Source organism: Thunnus albacares, chromosome 13 (assembly GCF_914725855.1).
Source record: "Thunnus albacares chromosome 13, fThuAlb1.1, whole genome shotgun sequence".
Taxonomy (NCBI): Eukaryota; Metazoa; Chordata; class Actinopteri; order Scombriformes; family Scombridae; genus Thunnus; species Thunnus albacares.
Genome location: NC_058118.1, coordinates 22480510 through 22505605, shown reverse-complemented (window position 1 = coordinate 22505605; position 25096 = coordinate 22480510). Strand labels below are relative to the sequence as shown.

The 25096-nt window shown below is 37.5% G+C and overlaps 3 protein-coding genes across 3 annotated transcripts in view; 1 reads left to right on the top strand and 2 right to left on the bottom strand.

Annotated features, from left to right (window-relative positions):
• The window catches only part of LOC122995093 (E3 ubiquitin-protein ligase TTC3-like), a 41196-nt gene extending 37776 nt beyond the window's left edge, over positions 1-3420 (bottom strand). Inside the window, exons 1-4 of the mRNA XM_044370103.1 lie at positions 3317-3420; positions 1947-1999; positions 1062-1140; positions 921-972 (exon numbers count right to left, since the gene is read on the bottom strand). Coding sequence (XP_044226038.1) covers positions 921-972; positions 1062-1127 — 118 coding nt within the window. The 5' untranslated portion in view covers positions 1128-1140; positions 1947-1999; positions 3317-3420. The remainder of the gene's footprint in view (positions 1-920; positions 973-1061; positions 1141-1946; positions 2000-3316) is intronic.
• A 769-nt stretch (positions 3421-4189) lies between these two features.
• On the bottom strand, positions 4190-19576 carry LOC122995308. Its single transcript, XM_044370424.1, has 4 exons — positions 19496-19576; positions 7954-8225; positions 6749-7045; positions 4190-5566 (listed from the first exon to the last, which is right to left on the bottom strand). The coding sequence occupies exons 2-4, from the start codon at positions 8083-8085 to the stop codon at positions 4904-4906; spliced, it is 1092 nt and encodes a 363-aa protein (XP_044226359.1). The 5' UTR covers positions 8086-8225; positions 19496-19576; the 3' UTR covers positions 4190-4903.
• Positions 13022-24239, top strand: rabgef1 (RAB guanine nucleotide exchange factor (GEF) 1). The gene is made up of 10 exons (XM_044370425.1): positions 13022-13118; positions 15203-15394; positions 16929-17140; positions 17568-17734; positions 17854-17935; positions 18085-18217; positions 19516-19607; positions 20509-20765; positions 22057-22519; positions 23935-24239. The coding sequence occupies exons 2-9, from the start codon at positions 15216-15218 to the stop codon at positions 22474-22476; spliced, it is 1542 nt and encodes a 513-aa protein (XP_044226360.1). The 5' UTR covers positions 13022-13118; positions 15203-15215; the 3' UTR covers positions 22477-22519; positions 23935-24239.
• The last annotated feature ends 857 nt before the right edge of the window (positions 24240-25096 follow it).

Sequence of the window (25096 nt, the reverse complement as noted above, 5' to 3'; positions counted from 1 at the left end):
TTCACCAAACTGAAAGCACAACAGAGGATTTACAATCTCAGTTTTGAAAATGATGTCAGATGTTGGGAAAAAGGCAGCAAGAGATGCTCCCTAGCACATTAGCTTTATTTATTTATTTATTTATCTAAGCAGCAGCAACAATATTTATTCTTGAAGCATTAAAATACAAGGAAAACAGAGCAATCATACAAAATCTGGGTGAAGAAAGGACTTAAAATGTATTATATACATTTTTTATTATCTTTCTTTTTTATCTTTTTTATTTATTTTTTATATTGGTACAATATAACATAACACAACAAAAGACATTAGAACATATAACAAGACAGTTGTCAGTGGTGGATGTGTCAGGAAACATTAAGACAGGACAGAAAAACATTATGACATCAGACAATATAGTTACAAGTGTGGATGGCTACGTTAATCAGGTTGAACAAATAAAAGTTACTTGTTGAGGTGTATGTGAGGTGTTGTGTATGGTATGTTTGAATGCAAGAGGGAGATGAATGAATATTGCAATGACTTTAAGAGAAACTGGCTGATCACTCTGGACATTAAAGTGTTTTGAAATGTGTCAAAACTTTAAGCCAAAGTGGTAATAAATGTCTGCACACAGTGTACAGAACAGAACATGTTCTCTCATACTTCATTTGAATATTTGACGGCATATCGCCACAAGAATCTTTCCAAGACGTTTTCCTCAAACGCAGAAACACGTTCTTATTTAAAAGGAAGGCTCACAGTTAAGTGTCTGCTTTGATTGGTTGAATGTTGATTCATCAGTCAAAATACTTGTACTTCACCCTTGCATACACATACTTTAGTAAATACTATAATAACTATTATAGTTACAATATATAATATAGCATTATATCCCTGAATATTAACGAATTGTCTATTAAAAGATCAATGTCCCGTACCTGATGGTTGTATTAAAGTGATCGCTGCATTCTTCTTCGAGTTCTTACGTGTCTGAGGGGAAGAAGCAGTTTATTAGTGACATACAGAGAGACAATAAGTCAGCTAAATGCTCTCATTCTGAAGACTGGTTAATAACTCACAATATCCATCCGGTGTCTGATGTCTTCACAGTCACTGAAGTCAGAATCAGAGTCTGAGTCCGACATTTTGTCTGTTTGTCTGTAAGAACATTCGCGTAAATCACTCCATTCGAAAACATGCTGTAATGAATAACATGTGACTTTTTTTCCACCTTGCAAGCAGCTGTGATTTGCATTCATTTCACTGAATGAAAATCACTAACCGGACAAGCCACAGCATGCATAACTTCAGTTCCTACTTCTAAATAAAGCTACTGGGAGGGATGCATGGCTAGATAGATCTTTATTAATCCAAAGGGGAAATTAGAGTGTTACAGCAGCCACTTGACATAAATCAAAGTACAAAAACAATGCAGAAGGTAAAAGAAACATGCAATTAATGGGTTAACTATATACAATAACTAAACAGACTAACTCAGATATAAAAAATAAGTAGAACAGAAAAAATAGAGACTAGAGATATAACCACAACTACAATATACTATTTGCTGAGCATACACGGTTCAATGACTGTACCAAATGTTGATACTTATTTATACAATGTACAGTATATACAGTCAGTACTTTAAAGATGATCAAAATATGGATCTGAAAGAACAGATGTGATGGATAATGTAATAAAATAAAAGTCCAGGTGAGCAAGATTTAGGAAAAATAAATCAAATTATTAGCAGATAATTAGCAATTTGTGCGAGACTGTTATACCCCTGATACCTGCCAGGCTCCGTGTATTTGCCATTATAGATTTTAAATCTGTGGCTAGTCACATGTGGATGTGGTCATTAGAAAACGTTTCGACTAGTTTGACTTCATAACAGAGTCCATACTCATGCTTTGTTCAATGTAAACAGGACCAAAGGTCGAGCTAACGTCGACTACCTTAACCTTATATCTGCATGTCCTCCTCTTGTTCTTTTACCGCATTTTCATCCAGTGTCCTGTTGATTTTAAAGCACCGCAACAACAAACTGTGTAGATATTAAATTACTGTTGAAGGATTAATTACTATGTGGTACAGTCTTGCAAAAAAAAAAAAAAAAACACACACACACACAGCCAAAACCAGAGTAATTAAAAGTAGTTTCTCAAATCAAACTCTCTCGGGAATGATGTGACGTGGCTGACGCTCTTTGATTGGTCGGTACAGTTTAATTACTATAATCCCAAAACCCCAGAAACATGTCTTAATGTTGTATAATCAGCGTCCTGTCTCATTGCTGAACAATGAATATAACATTATTGCATTATGTCTAGTTAATAAAGAAAATCCTGAATCACTTATGTCTGGTAGATACATAATTGATAATATAAGACTAGTTCTTGATATCTTAGACTATTCAGACTTACTAAATAATAGTTTCATTCTTTTCTCAAGGCATTTCACTCGATGGAGCATTAATAAATGTTTAAAGCGCTTGAATTATTTGGATTTGAAGAGCACTTTAAAAAAATCAATAAAAAGCCTATATGCTTTCGGGAATAGTTTGATTAAATTGCATTTAAAAAGTAGCATAAAAAGGTATTTGGGTAGCTGAAAGGGTAATCTCTCTGAGTCAGCTAACCGAGCGGATGATACAGCTCTATTTTTACAAGATAGATTTCATATTCATATCGCAGTTAAACTATTTGATACGTTTTCAGCTGCCTCTGGTCTCAAACTTAACCTTTCCAAATGTGCGCTGCTTCCCATGATGGCCTGCAGTGATTTACAAGTTTCAACACTTTCTGTGAAATTTCAATACCCAGGTGTTAAAGACCACATTTCAAGAATGAGTGAAAACTTCAATCCACTATTTTTTTCACTACAGCAGAAATTGTGGATTCAAGCATGAATAAACCAAAGCAAGCATGTATAAAGAGGATGGATTCAAGGAGACGTGACCATACTTGGTCGAGTCTTTTCTCCAAACCATTGTGTTAATAAAGTTTTGTTTTTTTTAAGCTCTCTCAGCACAATGTTAGCATTTTAGCCTACTAGCTAACATGCGCAGCACTGTTTTGATGCTGTAAACAGCTAGTAGTTAGCTAGCAGTCGGACTTTGGACTATATGAAGCTGTTGTGTGATTAATATTGTATTTTCTCACGACGCGACGAGCTTTACCTAATGGTTGTTTATCGACGCGACGACACTTTTTCCTACTTTATTTAGCGCGAGGCCAAACGACCGTGATGCAAACCAGGAATACAGTTTAGCCAGTTAAGCAGCGTTAAAAACAACCGATAAAATTAAATGTTATATTCCGACAACACGTACCGCTTTCTAATGTGAACTTCGGTCTCTTGTCCTGTTATCATATGTGTGCGGAAATGAAAATCAAGCGCCCTACACGCACGCAGTTTGTACTGCGCGTGCGCATGTCCACAATACACAGCATCCAGCACCCAGTGGAGGTCATAAAACGGCGAGAAATAATAAGATAGTGGCAGTACAAAAAGAACCGGAGCAGGAAAGGAATGGAGCTGATTAGGATATCTGCACGGGAAATAAAAGATTTTCGTTGTCATTTATGGTCATAACTTGCGCTGCTGAAATACAGGGGAAATCAGAAAGAATCAAGATGGTGCTGGAGGCTGCCAGGAGAATTGTAGACATATCTGAAGAAAATCTAGATGTTATACTACGGGAAGGATTTGCATTAGCTCAGGCAATTGGTTCTTGGTTATAGAATGGAAAATGTCATAAATGAACACTGTAAATAGTTTGTACTGCGAAGTTGTTACAGTCCTGCAGATGGCGGTAATGCAACAGTTATGGATGCCAACTACCGTAAAAACAAAACAGAAGAAGAAGCTATGCCCACTGAATTATTTAGTTTTTATTAAGAAAAGTATTTTCTTCAGTTTCAGATGACACGAAACTAATTGCCAACTATTTTGATAATCTTTTAATCGTTTTGAGTCATTTTTAAAGAAAAAAAACCCAAATTCTCTGATTCCAGTTTCTCATGTGAATATTTTCTGGTTTCTTTAGTCCTCAATGACAGTAAACTGAACATCCTTTGGTTGTGGACTGTTGGTCAGGACAAAAAAGACATTTTAGATTGAATCTTGGGCTTTGGGAAACAGTGATTTTTTTGAGTTTTACATTACAAGACATTTTTCAAGGCAGCATAGACAGGTCTTTAAGTAGAGTTAGTTTAATATGTTTTACAGTTCATGCAGCAAAATACAGTGAATTATACCATGTGAAGTAAAGATGGACAGCAGTGGAGCATAGTATACAAGAGTCCAAGAGTTATATGAGAAGATTAATACCAATCTAATGTTTATCCATTCAATAGAAGCTGGACCCAGCAGACGGTTAGCTTAGCTTAGCATAAAGACTGGAAACACAGGGAAACAGCTAGCCTGGTTCTGTCCAAAGGCAAAAAAATCCACCCACCGGCACCTCTTTTCCTCCCTGAATTGTTGTCATCACTGTGAGGTTGACAGGCAAACACCAGAGACTTTGGTCACTGTTCCCTGCCAAGAGATAGTCTGTAACATAACCCCTGAAAACTGCAAAACCAGAGGTGCTGGTCGGCAAATTTTGTTACCTTCAGAAAGAGCCAGGCTAGTTTTTCCCCCTGTTTCCAGTCTTTGTGCAAAGCTAAGCAAACCTAGAGTTGTATAGATCTTCTCATCTAATATTGAACTATTCCTTTAAACATTTTGTGCAAATGTTTAAGTATTAGGATACTGATCATCATACCCTTTCATATGACACCCACTTTCATAATGACTGACAGAGAATAAGAAATTAAAAGTGACTGATGAGGGTGCACATTGTAATTTGTTAAACAGTACCATATTTAGTTCAGTTGTGGGTCTGAAGATTTAGTTGGACACTATTCACTTCTGTCTAAGCTGTCTTAAGCTCAAAGTCATCGTTCTGCCTCAGTAGGTCGTTAATGACTTTCTCGGGATACAGGAAAAAGTTTCTGTTTCGGTCCAGGTCCTGAGCATTAATAATACGAGACACCAAAGCTTGTTGTATGGCTGGAGACTCACAGGGGTGATGCCGCACGTTGTGACTCACATTCCTCAAAGGTTCAATGACCAACAAACCCAACATGCCAGCTCCCTCATCTCTACTATATGCAGTAGAAACATTGAGTGTCTTTCTGCTCATCATACCTACAGTGGTTTCATCACCTCCTTCTGTCACATTAAGTCCAAAGTCTTCATTAGATGTACCTGTTTTACAAATTCTGCTCATTTCAGCTGTTGCATTGGGTGTGATAGTCTCATTAAATCTGTCAGTTGAATTACTTGGACTAACTAGGCTAACATTTAAGAGGCGGTAACTTGAACAGGAGCTATTGGTTAGGCTGGATATGTTAGTTCTAGTTTGTCTTGGTCCACCGTTGGTCCTGGTTTTGGGTTTCCGTAGTCTTGGAGCTCCAGTTTCCTTAATGTTTCTGCGAAGATAGTTTGCGTAGTCCTGAACCAGGCCAGCTAAACTTGACTTATAAGACAGACGCAATGACTCAGCTGACCCAAACGGCACAGAGTGAAGCCGAACCTGTTGGAACAAGAATAAAGGTACTTTTAGATCAGACCAGTATCCCAAAGAATTACATCTGTATTGATTGATTCTCTGCTATGTCCTGTCACAGACCTTCAATTAACATTCACTCCTTTATTTAAAGACTGTGTAAAGGAAATTCAGAGATTTGTTTCTAAACATATTGTACATGTTAGAAAATAATTGCTGAAAACATGTGAAACGACTGTGAACTATGTATTGAATTGTGGAGTTAAAGTGTTAAACTGTTTTTCACCATTTTTGTGTTTAGGATTTTTTGGGCGGGCATGAAATGGTGGCTCGATGATGCACTGGAGTCATACTTAGCACCTTTAACATAACCTGAAAATCTCATTTTTGCTGGCATCCAGTGGTTTAACTTCTCACCTAGCTGCAGTGATGCATAGATGTACTGCAGGACGCCATGACATCACTGTTGGGTGTAGTTACAGGTGCAACAAAGCACACTTCTAACTGCACTCATCAGTGATGCTGGATGTCAGAAGTGAAACAGGCTGGAAACTTTCAATAAAAGAGGGTAAAACATTGCTTTTCAGCCTGGTGTTAAGTTACTCTTTAAGTGTAACCACCTCCTTTCCTTAACCTTAACCACGTGTTTAAGTAGCCTAACTTTATCCATACCTTAACCACAGCTTATTTGCCATAATCACAATCTTTCTCTTTACCTTAGCATACTATAGTTACCATGTGCAAATAATGTAGTAAGTGAGAATTTTGCATTGTCATTGAAAATCGTCTGGGGTTTTGCAGAATCATCTAATTTCAATGTTCTTGTCTGGCAATAGACTTGTTCAGAAAATGTTTAAAAAGTCAAACATAAGGTTTAGCTCCTTTTTTCAGCCCAATAATTCATGTATAATCCCACTTAAATTCTTCTATTCAGTTCAATTAACTAAAGGCCGCCTTGCCACTACTTTTGTATGGAAAGTTATGTTTTTACAGTCTGAAAAAGGTTTCATGCAGTTGCCATGTAGTGGATATCACTTTAAGTACTCATATGTGAAAGAGACCTAGACAACTGAATGTGTGCTGTCAATGTTCTGTCATATAATGCTTGCCAGTAAGGGCAGTCTTTGCCATGATTATGAAAACAGCAGAGTTAAAGGTATTAACCTTTTACTATTTATTAACTATTATTTGTTTTTTGTCTGTCCTGACCTGGTGGATTCTCATGTGCAGATGAACTGCAGCCCCCGTCAGCCACTGCTGCATGGACACTGAACTCATCCTCTTCTTAGTGGTCATTCTCTCATAATGGTCAAGCAGCTCACGTTTCAGCCAGTTGTCATAGAGCTCTGTGGTCTCAGCCATCTTATCCTGGTTGTTGGCAATGCCGGGGACCAGGCGGAGGTAATCTTGGATAATCCAGCCGATTCTTGAAGAGCTGCTGATGCCAAAAATCTTGTTAGCCTGGGATCTCTGGGTTGATAGCCTCCCCTCTGTTGATCCTCGGACCTGATGGGATAGTAGAAATTTTGGAATTCTGAATTTCAACATCATATTCAGTGAAAGTGTAATGGAGAAGCAAGACAGTGAAACCAAATAGTATCCTTTAAATGAATATTTCATAATGCACTTTCAGTGTAAGTAATGGGGAACAAAGTCCACAGTCTTCCTTATGAGCAAAAAATGTATTTTAAAGTTTAGCTGGTGCTAATATGAGGTTTCAGCAGTCTGAGTTAGTCAGATATCCTCCACATTTACAGTTTTTTTAGTACGAAATTCCTCATTATGTCTCAACAGAGTGTTTTCCAGTTCAGCTGCAGTGGAAGGATTGTAACAAAAAGAGGGAATTTGGCACTGAAAAGATTTTAACTTTGAAAAATATTAGCTTGATTTGACTAATTTGGATGGCTGAAGCTTCATATTAACTTCAAGTAAACTTTTAAATATATTTTTACACAGACTGAGGGCTGTGGATTTTGTCCCCCATCACTTGCATTGAAGGTGCTTTATGAGGAGATCTCTTAATGGCCCGTACGAACAAGAGGAATGACTACAGCAAGAAAAGTTCATCTGGGCTCCTGACTGTTGTTTTAAGACAGACTTGAAAATGTGTGAACCTGTTCTTTAAGATGGCTAAGAGAAGAAAAAAAATCACAGGATTAAGAGTCTACAACAACGCTATTGTCTATGTGAGGCTGTAATGCTCATTATAAAGAAAAAAGTGTTAGAAAGATTAAAAAATATATATTTTTGGGGAAATTTACATTTTCACCTGATGATGCTGCTAAATTAAAATTCAAGGGATCACCAATGTCAGGAGGCTTCAATTGACTTGCAGTATGGTCAGAGCATTTTAAACACTGCAGGGGGCACTATTCACCCAAGACATATAGAAAAAACAGAATAGTTTTACCTACTTGTTGGAAAATTTGCTCAAAAAGCACAGACAGAGCCAGAGCAACAACCCCCACTCCTCCACAGGTGACCCTGCTGCCTCCCAGCTCACCAGTCAGACTGAGGTTGAATGCAGTCTGCTGCTCCGAGCTCATGCTTCGCTGTAAGAAAGCATATTGATGCTGCAGTGCTGCCGAGGACTCCAGCGACAGGAAGGTGGTGAGGACAGGATCCAAGGAGATATCTGGGATGATGCTGGCATCTCGAGCCACGGAGAACAGCTCCTGGACGGTGGCTGGAGAAGGAAGACACAAAGTGCGGCCCATCAAGATCATGGCTGCATCTGTCAGTCTATGTGTGTGTGTGCAAAAGGTCTGCTTGTTATCTGTATTTCTGACCCTCTGTGTGTTTATTTGCCCCAGTCAGATTGATGTTATCAGTTCCAGTCTACCAACGCACCCATGCATATAAATACAAATGCATAACCCATTTGCTTGAATGAAACAAGGTTTATACCCACACAGCCCACGGTAGTTACAGGATTATAAACACCCAGACTATGAGATTTTAGATTGGAACCCCCAAAAACAACAATAATAGAGGAACAATAGTTCCTCCAGTCCTAGAACTTGAAATTCATTCACACTAAAATGAAGTGCAACAATGGTACCTCCAGTCCAGACAAAGTCCTCCCAATCCTCCAGACGAAAAGGCAAAGAGGGGGGGGGGGGGGGTCAAGTTAATCAAGTGTTTGGTGACGCATGAAGTTCAGTAGCCGTCAGGCGAAAACTGACCAACCAGTAAGGCTTTAAAAATCAAACCAGATGAAAACCAATGTAAGTCAATGGGGAAAAAGAGGAAAAACATCAAGAAGGGAGAACAAGTGCGTATTTCCAAAAGCTGTAAAGAAGCAAGCACACCTGTTGGTAAGAAAAAACCAAAAGAAAAACATGTCCCACTCATTTGGTGCCTCCTCCCTTGTTTGGCGACCGCCTATGTGGCTTATGCCATGGGCCACCCCTGAGTTCATTAGGCCCTATTTTCCTGTTGGTGGCAGGGCAAACGCAGTCGTTATGCAATTTTCATCAACCTGTACTCTATTTTCTGTTCTGTCCCCAACCAAATGTGCTTGCTCCGGCGTGGGAGGAGAGGCTGAGCTATGGCTTTGTTTATGCTGATCAGGCAAGGCGGCGCAATTTTGGTGCTCATTCTGGCATGAAATTGTATTTGTGCTTCTGCCTACTCAGACCACCTGTTACAGCAAACATAAGATAATTTTGGAAGTGACTTAACAACAGGAAGGAAAGCAATGTTTCACTTCCCTCTCCAGTTGAAAGTTTCAAGTCTGTCTCACCTCAAAATAAAGCTTAATTTATACTTTCTGCATCTGCGACAGCTGCAACAGCTTAGCAGGTCCATGAGAGGTAAATTTCATCATCTGCTGAAGTCCATGAGACCATCCTTGTGAAAACATGAATACATCCACCTATGCTACCTTATCAACAAAGCCCTGAGAAATGCAATTTCATGTCATTATATGTCATATTTGAACTGAAAAGCATGAATGTAACTGTGGTGAGATGACAATAAAGATCTTCTTTATTTATCCTTGTAAGTTAAACCACTCGAGGTGGGCAGATGCATGTAGATGTCTCCAAAACATTTTTTAATGAATATTTTACTGTTTTGTTACTGGTTTGTAATCTATTTATTTTGTGCCATGTTTTATAATTTTATAATTTTATTTTTAATTGTGTCTTTTATTGCTCTTCTTTTCTTTTATTAATTAAAATGTTCTCTTACCATTTACTTATGTTTTACTGTTGTCTCATTAAATTAAGTATTTTAAAGTATGTTTTATTAAATCTATTATCTTTTATTATTTATTTATTTATTTTACATTTTTAGAAGTGTGCATCCTGTGTGTTTGTCAATCACTTTTAAAGCACTTTGAATTGCATTTGTCTTGTTTGAAAGGTACTATATAAATCCTGTGTGTTGAGTTTTTCCTCTTTGAGGTTACTTGAGTTTGGACTACAGATTGAAATGTCCATCAAACTACAACTTGAACATAATTCAGAGATCTGATGTTTTGCAGAAACATCAGTACTGATCTGTTTGATTAGTCAGTTTTGTAGGATGTCAAATATTTTGTGCAATACCTGTAGACATCATACAGGAGCAGGAATGACATGTGCATTTCTTATTTGTTAGGTGTATCAGCTTTTAGACCAAGTTATAGCATTTCTTGTCCAGGTCTAAAGATCTATCTGTCATTTGACCTGCGATGTGAAATGAGACTTATCTCTGACGTGTCTGTCACATATTTTCTTTGTCACTCAGTTTGGTCAATTTTCTATGTCAAAGGTTGAAAGTGCAGGATTTATTTAAAGTGTGGCTCAATAGCACCAAACACTGTTGCATGAAAAATCAATATTTCAGAGGTGTGACAGTGTTCTTGATGGTGTTTTGTCAGCTTAGCAAAAAAAGGAAAACTATTGAAACTATCACTGCCACAGCAAGTTTATAATAAGCATGTTTAGATTCAGTGGAGCTGATAAAACAGGAATTGCAGCACCTTTTGTAATCAGATTGGCTTTCAGGCATAGAGATAATAACTGAACATTAACCTTAATGTCAATAAGGAAGCAGTCAGCTCACTGTGAGGGATTTTCAATGCTGGCACTTCAGTACACTTCACTTTCAACAACTCTAGTATGGTCTCAAGTAAGAGTCAAAAAGATTTTGAGCTTGTTAAATGATGTGTAGAAACAACTTCAAAGCCTATTGGTCTATTAGTAGCTGGTAAAATTTTGTGAGGACAAGTAAATGGAGAATGTGTAAATATAACTGTGTCTATATCGTTTGGAGTGTCGGTTATTAAAAAACTTTCTGAGCAGCATTTGATACGATTACTTAAGAAATTAGAAATCAACCTATTGATCAGCACAATCCACCAGTGACACAAATGGAGAGATTCGTTTAACATTTTGGGAAATATGTTGGTTTCTTGCTGACAGTTAAATGAGAAGATTGATACCACTTTTATATGTGTCTGTTAAATATTAAACTGGTGCCAGAAGCATATTAGCTTAGCTTAGTTTACCATAAAGAAACAGGGGGAACCAGCTCACTGCTCTGCAGTGGTGGAAGAAATACTTAGATCCTTTACTTTACCAACACAGTTAGCTAGTTTAGTCCAGTGGCTCCTAACCAAGGAGTCGGGCCCCTCCAAAGGGTCACCAGATAAATCTGAGAGGTCGTGAGATGATTAATGGGAGAGGAAAGAAGAAAAAACAAAGTTCTGAAACACAAATACGTTTTCAGTGTTTGGACTTTTTCTCTAATCTTTGATTTTTGGTGAAATATTGGATCATTTGAACATTTATTGAAATGAAACCATGTGAGAAGTTTAGAGGGAAAAATCACTATTTGGTGGAGCTGTTAACAACTCATAGACATCTGAAATGTGACCCGACTACACACTGCTTTTCGTAAGACGTCAACACTGGTTTCATCTTTAACAATGTGTTGTATTTTAAAAGCTTGTTATATTATCCATTGTGTCAAATCTTCATCATAAAAGTAACTAAAGCTGTCAAATAAATGTAGTGGAGAAGAAAGTACAATATTTCCCTGTGAAATGTAGTGGAGTGGAAGTATAAAGTAGCATCAAATAATACCCAAGTAAAGCACAAGTACCTCAAAATTGTACTTAACTTAGTTACTTGCCACCACTGCTTCTGTTTACACCTTCCTGATTTTAAAATAAATAATTGCATCTGTGATATATTTCCAGAGGTGTACATTTTTGTCTTTTGGTGTCTGATAGACGTTCAAACTCATGGATCTGTTTGTCTTCTTGCTGTTTTTACATTTTTTATGGATACAAGCAAGATATAACGTGTTAATTGATGAGTTTTAGAGTCAAGTTAAGCTATGCTAATCACCTCCTGGCTGAAGCTTCATATTTAATGGACATATAGGAGTGGTACTGTATCTAACTCTGAACAACAAAGTGAATAAGTGTGATTCTCCAAAATGTGAATGAACTATTGGTTTAATATTTATGTTCTAGGCCCACATCATCTGTAACTACTTGTTGCTCCCTTGGATGTATATGAAGGAAAAACTAACCTGTATTTAGCTTAACTACAGGTACAATTGAGTTTGCAGTATCATTGTCTGAAACACCGGATTAAAAAACTAAGTCTGTGTTAAAAAACAAACAAACAAACAAACCCACATCAATATACGGAAACACTGAGGAATGCAATTACCAGACTATAGTTGCTAGGAAGTGTATTGATAACACTCAATGTTCATAAACTGTAAACCATAGATCATGTATTAAGATTGATAAACCTGATAGTTAAGATTATTTCTTTGTTAAGCACTAATTGACCTCAGAAATCATTTCCTAGTTAGCTGTTTTTGTCTTTTTATGTGTGCACCCACCAGAGGCACAAGGCAGGTAGACAGACCTTCTTTTTAAAATTAATTTCACAGTTTCAATAAACAAATTAAAACATAAAAACATACAAAATAAAAAATAATAATACAATTGCAATAAATACAGTGAGAAATAGTCTGTTTCAATTATTTAAACCTTAATGTTGACAAAAAATATATAATATATAAAATAAATGATCTACTCTAAAAGTAGGTAAATTAATTTCAAATTATTACATTCAAAAATTATTATTATTGTTATTGTTATTATTATTAAGTTATAAAAACGTCAGAAATGACCGGAGGATTATTATTAGAGAAACAAAGTAAAAATATTGCAGACAGATAAAGTTTTTTTTTTTTTTTTTAAGTTTTGGTGCTGCTCCGCACGTCCATGCGGTCACATGACCCTCGCCTTAAACTTCCGGTGCCGGTGCTTCATGACGACATTGACACATCCCTTAAAAATTAGTCCCTTATAAGGAAGTAAATGACCCGAAAAAAAACGAACAAAAAAAACCAAAAGTAAAACAAAACCATTATCTGCGTTTGAAACAAAAACCCCCCGACTCAGTTCCCACTTTAGAGTCACAATCTGAGCGCAACTCTGTGGTCGCCATGGTGTCTTTGAGGTGACGTCATTGTCTGTACCCTGAAAATTGGTCGTCATGCGGAACAGAAACGGAACAGAGAGGAGGTCTGCTATTTCTGCTGCTGATCGGTGAAAACATCACAGGTGAGTAGACACGTTCAACAAATAAAACATAGGTGATAAGATTAGTTAATTTTAAATGTTCGTTGGCTTACTTAGGTCCGTGTGACAGCTGGGTGAAATACTGCAACATTTTGAGCTCTATATGACCTACAGACGGGTGACAAATGAAAGGAAAACCTGAATAAATGAGTGGAGACACATGAGGAATAGTGGTGTGAGGTGTAGATTAGGTCATACAGGGCAGAGAGGATCACTGAAGTGTGAACATGAGGTGAATCATGAATATAAATATGCTTTGGCCTCCATAGTCACCAGATCTCAACCTATCTGAACACTTATGGGGGATTTTGGAGCAAATAAATAGCTTCCCACTCACTAAAACACCAAATAAGGGAATTTCTTGAGGATGAATTATGTTTTTTTTTTTTTTTTTTTACTATGGCAGAGATCTAGAGACTTGGAAGAATCTATTCAAAGGAGGTTTGAAGCTGATCTTTCGGTTTAGTGGTGGTGGTTTGTCCTTTCAGTTGTCACCCACCCATCATTTTATACACCATGCAGCCTTTTCAGGGTCCCAGAAGTTATTAATAGGTCTGATCTGAACAAGGTGACAGTGATAAACTAAAGGTTCAAACCAAAGTCCACTGCGAAACATTTTCCAGGCATTATCGTTATTGATTTATAATAGTTAATTATATAATAGTACAAGTAACATTCAGTCATAAATATCAAGATTTGTAATATTATAGAAGTGATAAAACATAGAAAACATGAATCCTGTAAAATAAACTAGAGTTGCAACAATTAGTCAATTAATTGCTTCGTCAATCTGCAGAAAACTGTCAACAATTCCGATTTCAAGCAAAAATGACATAAATTCACAGGTTCCAGCTTCTTAAATGTGTATATTTTCTTGTTTGCTTAGTCCTATATAATAGCAAACTGAATATCTTCAGGTTTTGGATTGTTCGCCGCACAAAATAAGATATCTGGAAACTTGTGACGGGCATTTTTCACAAATTTCTGAGATTTTATAAACCGAATGATTAATTAATAATGATATATCGATAATGAAAATAAGCGTTAGTTGCAGCCCTAAAATAAACAAAGTAGGAAAGACGGTCAAATCTGAATTATTTTTGTCATTGATTGAAACAACAGATTGTTTAAACATGAAATGAGGAAGATTGATGAACACTATCATTATGAATTGTATGTTTAAAACATTTTGCTTTTATTTAGAATTGCATTAATTACTAGCTTATAAAGTTGTTACAGCTAAGGTACTTTAGGTTTGCAATAATCTGTTTTCAGTATTGATTGATCTGCTGAATTATTTTTTGAATTTTATTTTTTGGTTAATTTATCACGTAGTTTACAGTGAATTTACTAAAGCTTAGGTTGATGTTTTCTGAGTTTATAGTTCACATACTTGGTACTTCCGTGTTGTGAGACTCCTTTGGAATAACGTGCATCTTTATCAACAACCATATTGATGTACATTTTACATTATTTAGGAAACATGTACTGTTTGGAATACTAGAAGATAACTCTAAATTTAAATTTCAGCCATATATTAAGAATATTTGAATTTTATTGGCTAAATTTCATATTCATAAAAGCAGATTTACAGGTTAAAGGCCTTTTTGGTTTTCACAAAGGAGATCAAACAGCCTTTACAGCCTTTGGATTTGATACAAAGGCTGTAAAAACTATTAACACCTGTTTTGTTGTTTAAAATCTTTATATGAACTGTAACTCCCTTTAGCTCAGTGCTGTAATACATATCAATAAAGAAGAAAAGAGAAAAAAAAGGTGATGTTATCAAAATGCACATTTACTTTGTTTACCTTCTCCTTTATTTACCAGGTTATATTGTCCTTTTAAATTTCTACTCACTTGGTTGTTTGCAATCCTGAGGATTTTCAAGCTGTAGCTGATTTTTAATATGTTTGTTAAGCTTTAAATTTAGATGGTTTTTATAACACTGCCAACAGGATTAAGAGCACAGTGCATATAAGCTGAGAGTGTCGTTTAAACACACTGTGCAGGCAGCAGTGCATACAAACACTCTAATATATAAGACGATGAATTTTTCATTCCAGGTTGTTCAACATCATGAGTCAGCGGACGGAGCGACGTGGGATACATGTGGACCAGTCAGACCTGCTGTGCAAAAAGGGATGCGGTTACTATGGTAACTCAGCATGGCAGGGCCTGTGCTCCAAGTGCTGGAGGGAGGAGTACCAGCGGGTACGCCAGAAACAGATCCAGGACGACTGGGCCTTGGCTGAGAAGTAAGACCTTCTGCTGCATCATTACGAGCCCACACCTTCACCACACAACTACCTCCCTTCACCCGGAGGAAAACCAATAAAAACATACATTCATCTTCTTATAAGCTGCCGTAAGCAAGTCTTATGAGTTACAAGCTGATAATAAATAATGACCAAGGGGGAAAAAACTTCATCTTGATTAAATGTACTGCTTTCGTAGATATGCTGCATCAGCTTTTGATCAGACTTTGTGTGATTGGCCTAACTATTTAAATTACTTTAGACCAACATCAAAGTTATCAGCCTTGTCTAACATACTCTTATTTATTCTCAGTTGAATGCTTTCTCCATTAAAAACAATATTTTATAGATTTCTTCTGTCTGTATTTTATGAAAACATGAAACAATAACTGCAGCGTTGAATGTGATAAAAAGTATCATTCAGACTGAACAAAGCGTGTCAGCACTTTTTATTAATTCATCTGATGGTTTTTATACTGTGGTCCACAATATTTTAAGTCCTGAAGTATTTTAGTACTACTAAGAGAGACTGAAGACACTGCTAATTAGAGAGTGCTAATTAGCCGGTTTTGTGTATTTTTAAAAATAATTTTCTTATAAAATAGGTCGGCTCAAGCAATTCATAAAATGTCTCAGCTATAATTTAATACCAAAGTACATGTCAGAGTGCTTCTTGTGTTTTAAATTATTACAGTTTTTCTCAGTTGCTTTGGCAGAACCCTGAAATGAAAATCATGAATCATAAAACACTGTAAGCAATTCTTAAATCCACAGCTCATTTTCTCTGACACATGCATCGCCTTTTGCTTTCACATAGAATCCATCTGTGTAATTTAAAGTATCTTGAATTGATTTAGTAGTGCACTGAGTTTGCCGTGGTAACCAAAAAGTATAACACTGCTTTTCTTAAGGTGTTTTTTTATCACTCACAAGCACATTTATCAACATGCTTATTGTGTAAATCTTCACATTCTCAGAATAAGACAATATTGTGGAAATCAGGCAGCTGGTATGCAAGCGATGCGTTTCCATCTAAAGTCTAATTAAAGTTCTTTGTCTTATCTGGTGAATACAGGGAAGGAATCCAGAAACATTGTGCAAACTGGGTGAAAACTTGCCAGCAACTAATGCAATACTCTTAGAAGGGCTAAATTATTGTAAGGATTAACTAATGCAATCAAAATTGGACTGTCAAACGCCATTTAAAACTATAATTTACCAACAGATTATGCTGCATGAACACATGTGGGTATTTTAGGATTTAGTTGACTTTTGTCATGGTGTTTTTCTTATATCGAGGCAAAGTGGTGAGTCAGTTTTGATTTGATGTTCCATTTTTAAAAAAAAATTATAGCTTTAGTGCTCATCAGTTGTACCTGTAGTGTAATAATTCACTATACAAGAACAGCTTTGTCAGTGTCACAGAGTATTTTGCAAGTTTTGCGTCACAAAATAAGGGGAGCTTGTTATTCTTGATCATCATAATCTTCCACTGATTACTTTTATCTGCTCTGTCAAATTTGTATGGCTTTAGGTTACAGCGAGAGGAGGAGGCAGCGTATGCCAGTAGTCATGGAGCTCAGGCCCAGTCTCACTCCCAGTCCACAGCACCACAACCGAACCAAGGGCATGCTTCTCTAGGACCCTTCTCCAAGTTCGAAGAGAAGAAAACCAATGAAAAGACACGGAAAGTGACCACCGTTAAAAAGTTCTTCAGCCCTTCATCACGTACAGCTTCCAAGAAAGGTTAGTACGACAGTTAGTGTGACATTAAACTGGAACTCTTCCCAGTCTGTTATGCTTTCTGACTGATTTGTTGCCTCACAGTTCACAGCTGGTCTGACACAGAAGTGCTGAGTGAATAGTTTAAGCACATAAATCTTCCTAAAACTACAACTTTTCTTTGTACATTTCTGTTTGTTTATGGATTAAACAAGCAAGACACAACATGTTAATCAGTGAGCTTGAGGTAACTTTTCTTCTAGCACCATCAGCAGGTAACAGTTTTCACTTATCCTGTGAATATCAACATCTACTGGATGGATTGGCACAAAATTTGGTACAGATACTGTATCCATTGTCCCCTGCATGACTGCTCAGTAGACAAGGACCTATTTTTAGTTGTGGGAAGAATTAAGTGTAACTTTTTCTAAATGTATTTTCTCTTCATCAGAAACCCAAGAGGGCAAAACACCCAGTCCGTCCATTAGCCGCCACGCCAGCTTCGATACAGAACAAGTGTCCAAGGACTTTGTGGACTTCTTGAAGAACCTCCAGAAGCCCGGCCGGGAGATCCATAAGCAGTGCCGAGCTTTTATTGTGAACATGTCCAGCAAGAAGGTCTGTTGAACATGGCATGATGATAATCTTAAAAATAATAAGCCTGTGTTCAGTGTTTTTATGACCTGTTTACTACACTTATTTGCACATTATGACCTTCTAACTTCATGTCTCGCCAGGACCTCAGTGCTGACGAACTGTCGGAGTGCGTGCAGGATTTCTATCAGAACATGGCTGACCGCTTGATGAGTCACTTTAAAGGTTCACTCAGAGCAGCTTCTTATCTGAAATCAACCGTTGTGTCCAGGAGGCATTAATACATTAGATACTATACTATAGCGCACTATAAGCGCTTGGATTTGATACAGCTCTAACTAACTAATGAGATGTGATACATCTTTGTTCTCCAGGATCTTCGGAGTCTGTGGAGCAGGTGATGGACCAAGTGGAAAAGTACATCATGACTCGTCTGTATAAGAGTGTATTCTGTCCAGAAACCACTGATGATGAGAAGAAGGATTTGGCCACACAGAACAGGATCAGGTGGGTTTCCTGGATTCAAAGCTGGCAGTGATGTTCAGCCCAGCAGCCCAGACAATGAAGCTAATTCCTTTTGAATTATGCTTTGATGGAAGTCAGATTCTTCTTCTTCTTGTCTCACTGCAAATCCTGAAGTCTTACTTGTTCATTTCATCATCAGCCAGTATTGTATTATGCAAAACTTTGAGCAATTGGCTTGCAATACTTCAAGAAATACTTTTGGTCAAAGCAGTAACCAGTAAGAAGTAAAAACATAAATGTAGTGCTTATTAGCCATGCTAGCGTTGTAGCTCTAATGATGGTTGTGTCTGTCTGCTAGTCGGTTGGGCTACCACTTCTGAAATATCTCAACAATTATGTGATAGATTGTCATTAAATTTCATACAGACATTCATGGTGCCCAGAGGATGAATCCTAATGACTTTGATGATTCTCTGACTTTTCCTCTAGCGCCACTAATAGGTCAAAGTTTTCACTTATTATTTGAAATATTTCAACATCCACCAGATGGATTGGGGCACAATTTTGTACAGACCCTCATGTCCCCATCAAGATGAATTGTAATCACTTTGGTGATTCCTTCACTTTTTATCTAGGACCATCATTAGGTTAAAAGTTTAATTTGTCCAGTACTTGCACGACTAATAACATTCCCATCAGCCGCAGCTGTACTTTAGCAAATGCTGTAACACGCATGATAAACATGAGACCTACTTAACATCAGCATGTTAGTGAGCTTATAGAGTTGCTAGCATGACTGTAGAGCTGCTAGCATGACTGTAGAGCTGCTAGCATGACTGTAGAGTCTTCTGTTAGAGGCTGATTCAGATCTCGTACATGTTAAACAGTCTGATGTGTGTGCACATGTTTTATAATAAAGAATAATAATATATATTGGGAGTAATTACAAGGAGTAGAAGAATAGACAAATTTTATATTCATTTGTTTTGCACAAGGAGAGTTGATGTGAGTCTGGTTTTAGTCTCACATTTAGCGTACATGCTTTTTGTCACGGCGGTCATGTGCTCGATTAGTTTCAGTCACACATTCTTTTAGAAAGTATCACGGCATCGTGGTTTTCTTCTCTTCCATCTTCCGCAGTCTGTGAAAACCTCTCTGTCTGTCTGATTACACATTAGCCAGTGTTAGCAGTGTTCTCCATGTTTTTCTTACATGTAAAAGTGCAAAATGTAAAACTTGCTATCCAGGAGAGAGTGAGCATTACAAATCTATGTGTAGAGTTTCATTACATGCAAAAAAGAAAAAAACAGTGAGGTTTACTCCAGTTGTCTGTGTTGCAGGGCTTTACACTGGGTGACCATCCAGATGCTGTGTGTGTCCATGGATGAAGAAATCCCTGAAGTCTCTGAGAATGTGGTCAAAGCAATAACAGGTCAGAGTGTATGCTTGAATTTTCAGTGTGATTGTATTTCATTAAAGACAGTTGGACAGTCGAATGCCAAAGTGCAGTAAAAATGTTTTATCTTTGTATCGACACCCTAAACCTTCCCTCATTTGGGGAAATGAGCTACTTTTGGATTTAAATTGGCTTCACTGTATGGCTGAAGGTAGAATATACTGTTAATACATTTTTCTTTTAGTGCATAGCACTTTAAATTGTTTGTGAATGGTAAATAGGCTTCAATTATATATTTTAACTTTAGAGCTGAATTAAATGCTGTAAAAAGTCTTTTCTCACTGGGGTGGAGGCAAAGACAAAATACAACAAAAACTACCTGCATGTCTAGATACCACTAGGTGGAAGCAAGTAGGGTTTATGATTATTTGATTATTTATTGTATTTTCACCTGAAGTATTATTTTCATTATTGATTAAACTGACGCCTGTTTTCTTAAGTAATGGATAAGTAATTTTGGTGTAGAAATTTCTATGATTCCCCATCATCAATTTCCAGAACCTTATTTGACAATCTTCAAATTCCCTGTTTTGTCTGAACAGTCCAAAAGAAAAGATACTCTATTATAAAACTTTGTTATTAAAATAACAAAACCTGTAAATATTAACATTTAAGCAGTCGGAACCAGTGAATACTTTGGTACATTTGATTAAAAATGACGTAAATGATTAATCCTTTATCAAAAATAGTTCATTTTCTGTGTATTGATTCATAGATTCATCAATTAATTGTTTCAGCTCTTGAAGTGAGAAAATGTTTTTTTGACCCTTTAAGGACACTTTTTTTTTTTTTGCAGGAAACTGATGTTTTTTAGAACTAACTGATTATATGTTTGTCTGTCCAGCTCCTGACTTTTATGTATGTCCGACTATTCCAGATATCATTGAGATGGACTCTAAGCGGGTTCCTCGGGACAAACTAGCATGCATCACACGCTGCAGTAAACACATCTTCAGTGCCATCAGGATCACCAAGAACGAGCCGGCCTCAGCTGACGACTTCCTCCCTGCACTCATTTACATCGTGCTCAAGGCTAACCCTCCACGGCTTCAGTCCAACATCCAGTATATCACCCGCTTCTGTAACCCCAGCAGGCTGATGACTGGAGAGGATGGATACTACTTCACCAACCTGGTCTGTTTTTATTTCTTCTTCTTACTTTAATCCTTGTCAAAGCTAGTTTGAGCAACAGGCTTTTAGCTTCACAGCGGTATTCTCATGTTGTTTAATCTGAGAAGGTGAGGCTACTTTAATGAGCTGTGTGGGTTTTCCCTCTATTAACTGTCAGATATCACGAACCTCATGACAGTTCAGCAGAATTTTATCTGGAATATTTCAGCTTCCAGACAAACAAATGTTTACCGACAGCTGCTGACTGAAATCTGAGGAGAAACGTGGAAATGTGTTGAAATTGTATTTTGTTGCTTAAGTGGTTAATTGAATTTAGTATATTTTGATTATTTGATATATTTTTCACATTTTAGACTAATTGAGGATACCAGTGGCAAAGACGAACAACTGCAACGATTAGTAATTAATCAATTAGTCGATCGGGAGAAACTTAATCGGCAACTATTTTGATAATTAATTAATCCCTTCAGTAACTTTTTAAGCAAAAAAGCCAAACATTGTTTGGTTTCAGCTCCATAAACGTGAGAAGCAAACTTGTCTTTGTCATTTAGGTTAATAATAATACAAACATTGTTCGGTTTTGGACTGTTGTTCAGAAAAAAAAAAAAGGAATTTGAAGACGTCACCTTGGACTCAGAATCAATAATGCAAATAATCATTAGTTACAGCCCTATAAAGATGTACAGCTGGTCCTCCACCCAATGATAATAGCACAGATACCTTGAAAGGCGTGAGAAGGACAGTAGAGCAAGGAGAGAGACGGGCAGTGGAAAGCAGAAGCTAAATGGAAACATGCTGCGTCATCAAAGTAGTCAAAGGAAACCATTTTGTGGCGCTGCTCACTTTATTTAACTGAGCTTAAGTACCATCTTGTACCAGAAATTAATTCCACCAAACTCAATTTTGTGGTCATTATAATTAAGTCTTCACCACTGCTGCTTTATTAGCGTCCATTTTGATTCAATTCCATGTTAACAAAAAGCTTCACTATTATTAAGTAGCAGGAGCTTAATGACACATCGGGCACCAGAAGAGAAGAAAACTTATAATAAATAATTTAAGTCCCTTTTTACTTTAGAAATCAAACAATGTCCATCCTGAGCATACATGTACAGTATAATTAGAATAACTTCCCATTGCTTAATTATATTAGTGAGAAAATAGCTAAAAAAAAACTTTAAGGTTGTTACATTAACTGAAGCTCATCACAAGTATATTAATTCAAATGTGTGTGTTTTATAGGCAGGCCATCTGGCTTAATGTCTCAGTTGTTGTATCTCTTGTGTTTGTGTAGTGCTGTGCAGCGGCCTTTATCGAGAAGTTGGATGCTCAGTCTCTCAACCTTTCCCCGGAGGAATTTGAGCGCTACATGTCAGGCCAAGCCTCGCCACGATTCAGCAGCTCAGAGGGTGAGTGGCCCCACGATGGCCCGGCACCTGGCGCAACTCCCACCAACCCTGTCCTGGCTCAGCTCAATCACAACCTGGAGCTGCTGTCGGACCTCAGCAGCCGGCAGGAGTCGCTGATGGAGGCTGCGCAGAGCCTGCAGGCCGACCTCATCTCCTGGCCCAAGAGTGTAGAGCGGGAGGTGCAGGACGTCCTGGAGAAATACCCTCTGGAGATTGCATCACGCACAGTTTCTGCCATTGATGCCAACAACCTGGACAACGACCACCTGCCACCACCCCTCACACCCCAGGTGTTTGCTGGGTAGTGGAGTCTACAGAGGGAGGAAGAACATTTCACACACAGTGAGGGTACTCCTGCTTTTAACGTCTTATACACGAGTCTCCTGAATAGTTTGGAGCACTATCATGCTTAGCTTCTTCTGCACTTTAAAGCTCGGTAACACCAGCATTCAAAACAGCTAAAATATGCAGCAAAATCAAATTCATTTCTTCTTTTTTTAAAATTTTAACTTTGTGCAATAACAATGTAAATAGCAAGTGAAGTGACATTAAACAACACGTGACATAAAACACAAATAGACACACAGAATACAGACAAGAGTGAATCAAAAGGCAAATCACAAAGAAAAAATGAGAAAACAATTACAGTAGTAGAATTACTGTATGTTAATTACTTCAATATCAATTTCAAAGCAAATTTGTGCATATTTTAACTTCAACAAACTGTCTTGATGGTGCTAACCTGTCAGAGGAACATAGAGCAGGAATTTCCAAAATGGAGGAAGCTATCGTAGCTTATTATTCGTGTTACAACATCCAGTTTTATTTAAACCTCCTCTGTCCGAGGATAAACTCACACTAGAAACATGGTTTTTAGACAGTTGTGAGACAGGAGATAATTGTATAATAATATAATTGTCTCTTGAATAAACTGTGTGAGTCTACTGTTAGGAGTAGCGGAGCAGATGGATCCAAATGCAGGAGACCGTAGGCAGAGCAAGAATAACTGCTGAACCGCACTGAACAGAGCAAAACTGAGCAATACAGAGCAGAACAAAGGATCCAAACAGACAGATACACAGGGGACTAATCACAAAACAAGGCACGGCTGGTGTGAGCAGGGACCAGAGTAAAAAGGGAACATAATGATTGGGTAACAAGGTGATTAGGAGGGCGTGTCGAGGCAAAACACAGGTCAAGGCTAACGAGGCTAACGCAGGACAGGTGAGCAGGGGAAAGCAGGCTTGGCAAGGCTATGAGAACACATGAGGAACACAAGAGGTTACTAACAGACAAGAATAAAACCAAAGCAAGGCAGAGATAGTTTTATCTCTGCCATCTTTTAATGACACAACTCAAATCAGCTTTCTCCCACTCAGTCCAGTCCAAACAAAACAGGAGAAAAGTCAGAGGGCTTCTGGAGGACATGTGGAGGGACACAGAGCCAGACTGGGTCAAAACCAAAACAACTGTACCATCAGCGACTGAGATAATAAGCCTGCTAACTGAGAGTTTAACCAGCCAGCACGCAGAGCTTATTTAGAAACTCGATATAAATTAAATGAAAACAAAATGCCACAGAGAAGCAAACAGAGAAGTCGTCACTCTCCAGTTTCAGTAGGTCACCAAATAGCCCTGTGAGTAGTTTCCTACATCACCAAACTGGTTTGACTGGAATCCCCTCTAAAGCCCTCAAGCTCTTTCATTGACAGTTGCTGTTGTGACTTTTCGTAACCACAGTTTCTGTTTTGTCTGGGTTACAGGTATGTAATGGCAACGAAAAACATGTCCTCACAGCAAGTATAATGCATCTGAATGGTGTGACATGTTTGTGTGTCTGTTTGACGCCAGTTTGACTTGTTAATATAACACATTAATCCCCTTTCTTGCTGTTTATGTGTCTGTTACTGAGTTTGGCGAACCGTTAAAACTGGAATCCAGCTGTAACACATTTAGAAGAAACACAGAACCACTCTGAAACAAGATCACGTTGTCTTGTCTTTGTCAAGTATCAAATTAATGTGAAGAGTTTTATTTAATCTAGTAAACACATCATGTTTTAACATCGTGCTCTGGTCTTAAATTTCACTGTATTTTAGCAGGCTTTTGGCACATTCACCTCTATAATGAGAATGAATAAGCTGTGTTGGAATGAATAAGCATGTTATATGAAAGCGTACTATGGATAATGTCTTTTAAATATTGATTCAGTTTGTCGTTTTGTGATGCACTGTATAATATTGGGCCTACAGACAGGCTGGCGTCTGTTGAATCACTGCGGCCCTACTACTGGTTTTGTTTTTGTGTCGATTAATTTGCTTGAGGATGTTTTTAATACTGTCAAATAGAATAACAGCACTTCATTCAATGACTAGCAGAGGGACAAATGAACATATAAAATCATAGAAAGTGTTTGATTATTGTAAATGTACTGACTGACTCAACTGCAGAGGGAACCAGGCCTGGTTTAACTAATCTAGACTAACATGATGTTAACCAGCTGAAATTATCCCGTTAATTCTCATTCATCTAATTGGTTCCTCAACATCAGTTGTAGGATTGATTATTTAAATCTTAGATGAATTGTATTGATGAGTGGTTGGCATGGTACGATGGCTGCAGATGGTACTTTTTTTCTGCAGTTGCACAGTAGCTAATTTTAATTTGAAGAGCCACCATAAAGGATCAGTCTGGTGATATTCTGTATTTTTATTACTGTCAACAAATCTCTTAAAAAGACCAAGACAAACATTGAATCAATGATCTTACGATCAAGTATTTCCTGTGTAGCCAAACACTAATATAGCCTCTTCCATTGTTGTCCAAAACTATTAAAAACACATAAATGAGCTACACTTTGCATCTATGAACACGAACACTATAAATTATATTGTGTTAATTCCACATGCACCAAATGTGTGTTAA

Bases quoted from the DNA above. Each gene is read 5' to 3' on its own strand.
- LOC122995308 (XM_044370424.1), bottom strand. From the start codon at position 8,085: ATGAGCTCGGAGCAGCAGACTGCATTCAACCTCAGTCTGACTGGTGAG. The intron at 7,046-7,953 runs GTAGGTAAAACT...CTATCCCATCAG, and splicing joins TTGAGCAAATTTTCCAACAA to GTCCGAGGATCAACAGAGGG. The intron at 5,567-6,748 runs GTCAGGACAGAC...TTGTTCCAACAG, and splicing joins TGCACATGAGAATCCACCAG to GTTCGGCTTCACTCTGTGCC.
- rabgef1 (XM_044370425.1), top strand. From the start codon at position 15,216: ATGAGTCAGCGGACGGAGCGACGTGGGATACATGTGGACCAGTCAGAC. The intron at 15,395-16,928 runs GTAAGACCTTCT...GTATGGCTTTAG, and splicing joins GACTGGGCCTTGGCTGAGAA to GTTACAGCGAGAGGAGGAGG. The intron at 17,735-17,853 runs GTCTGTTGAACA...ATGTCTCGCCAG, and splicing joins TGAACATGTCCAGCAAGAAG to GACCTCAGTGCTGACGAACT.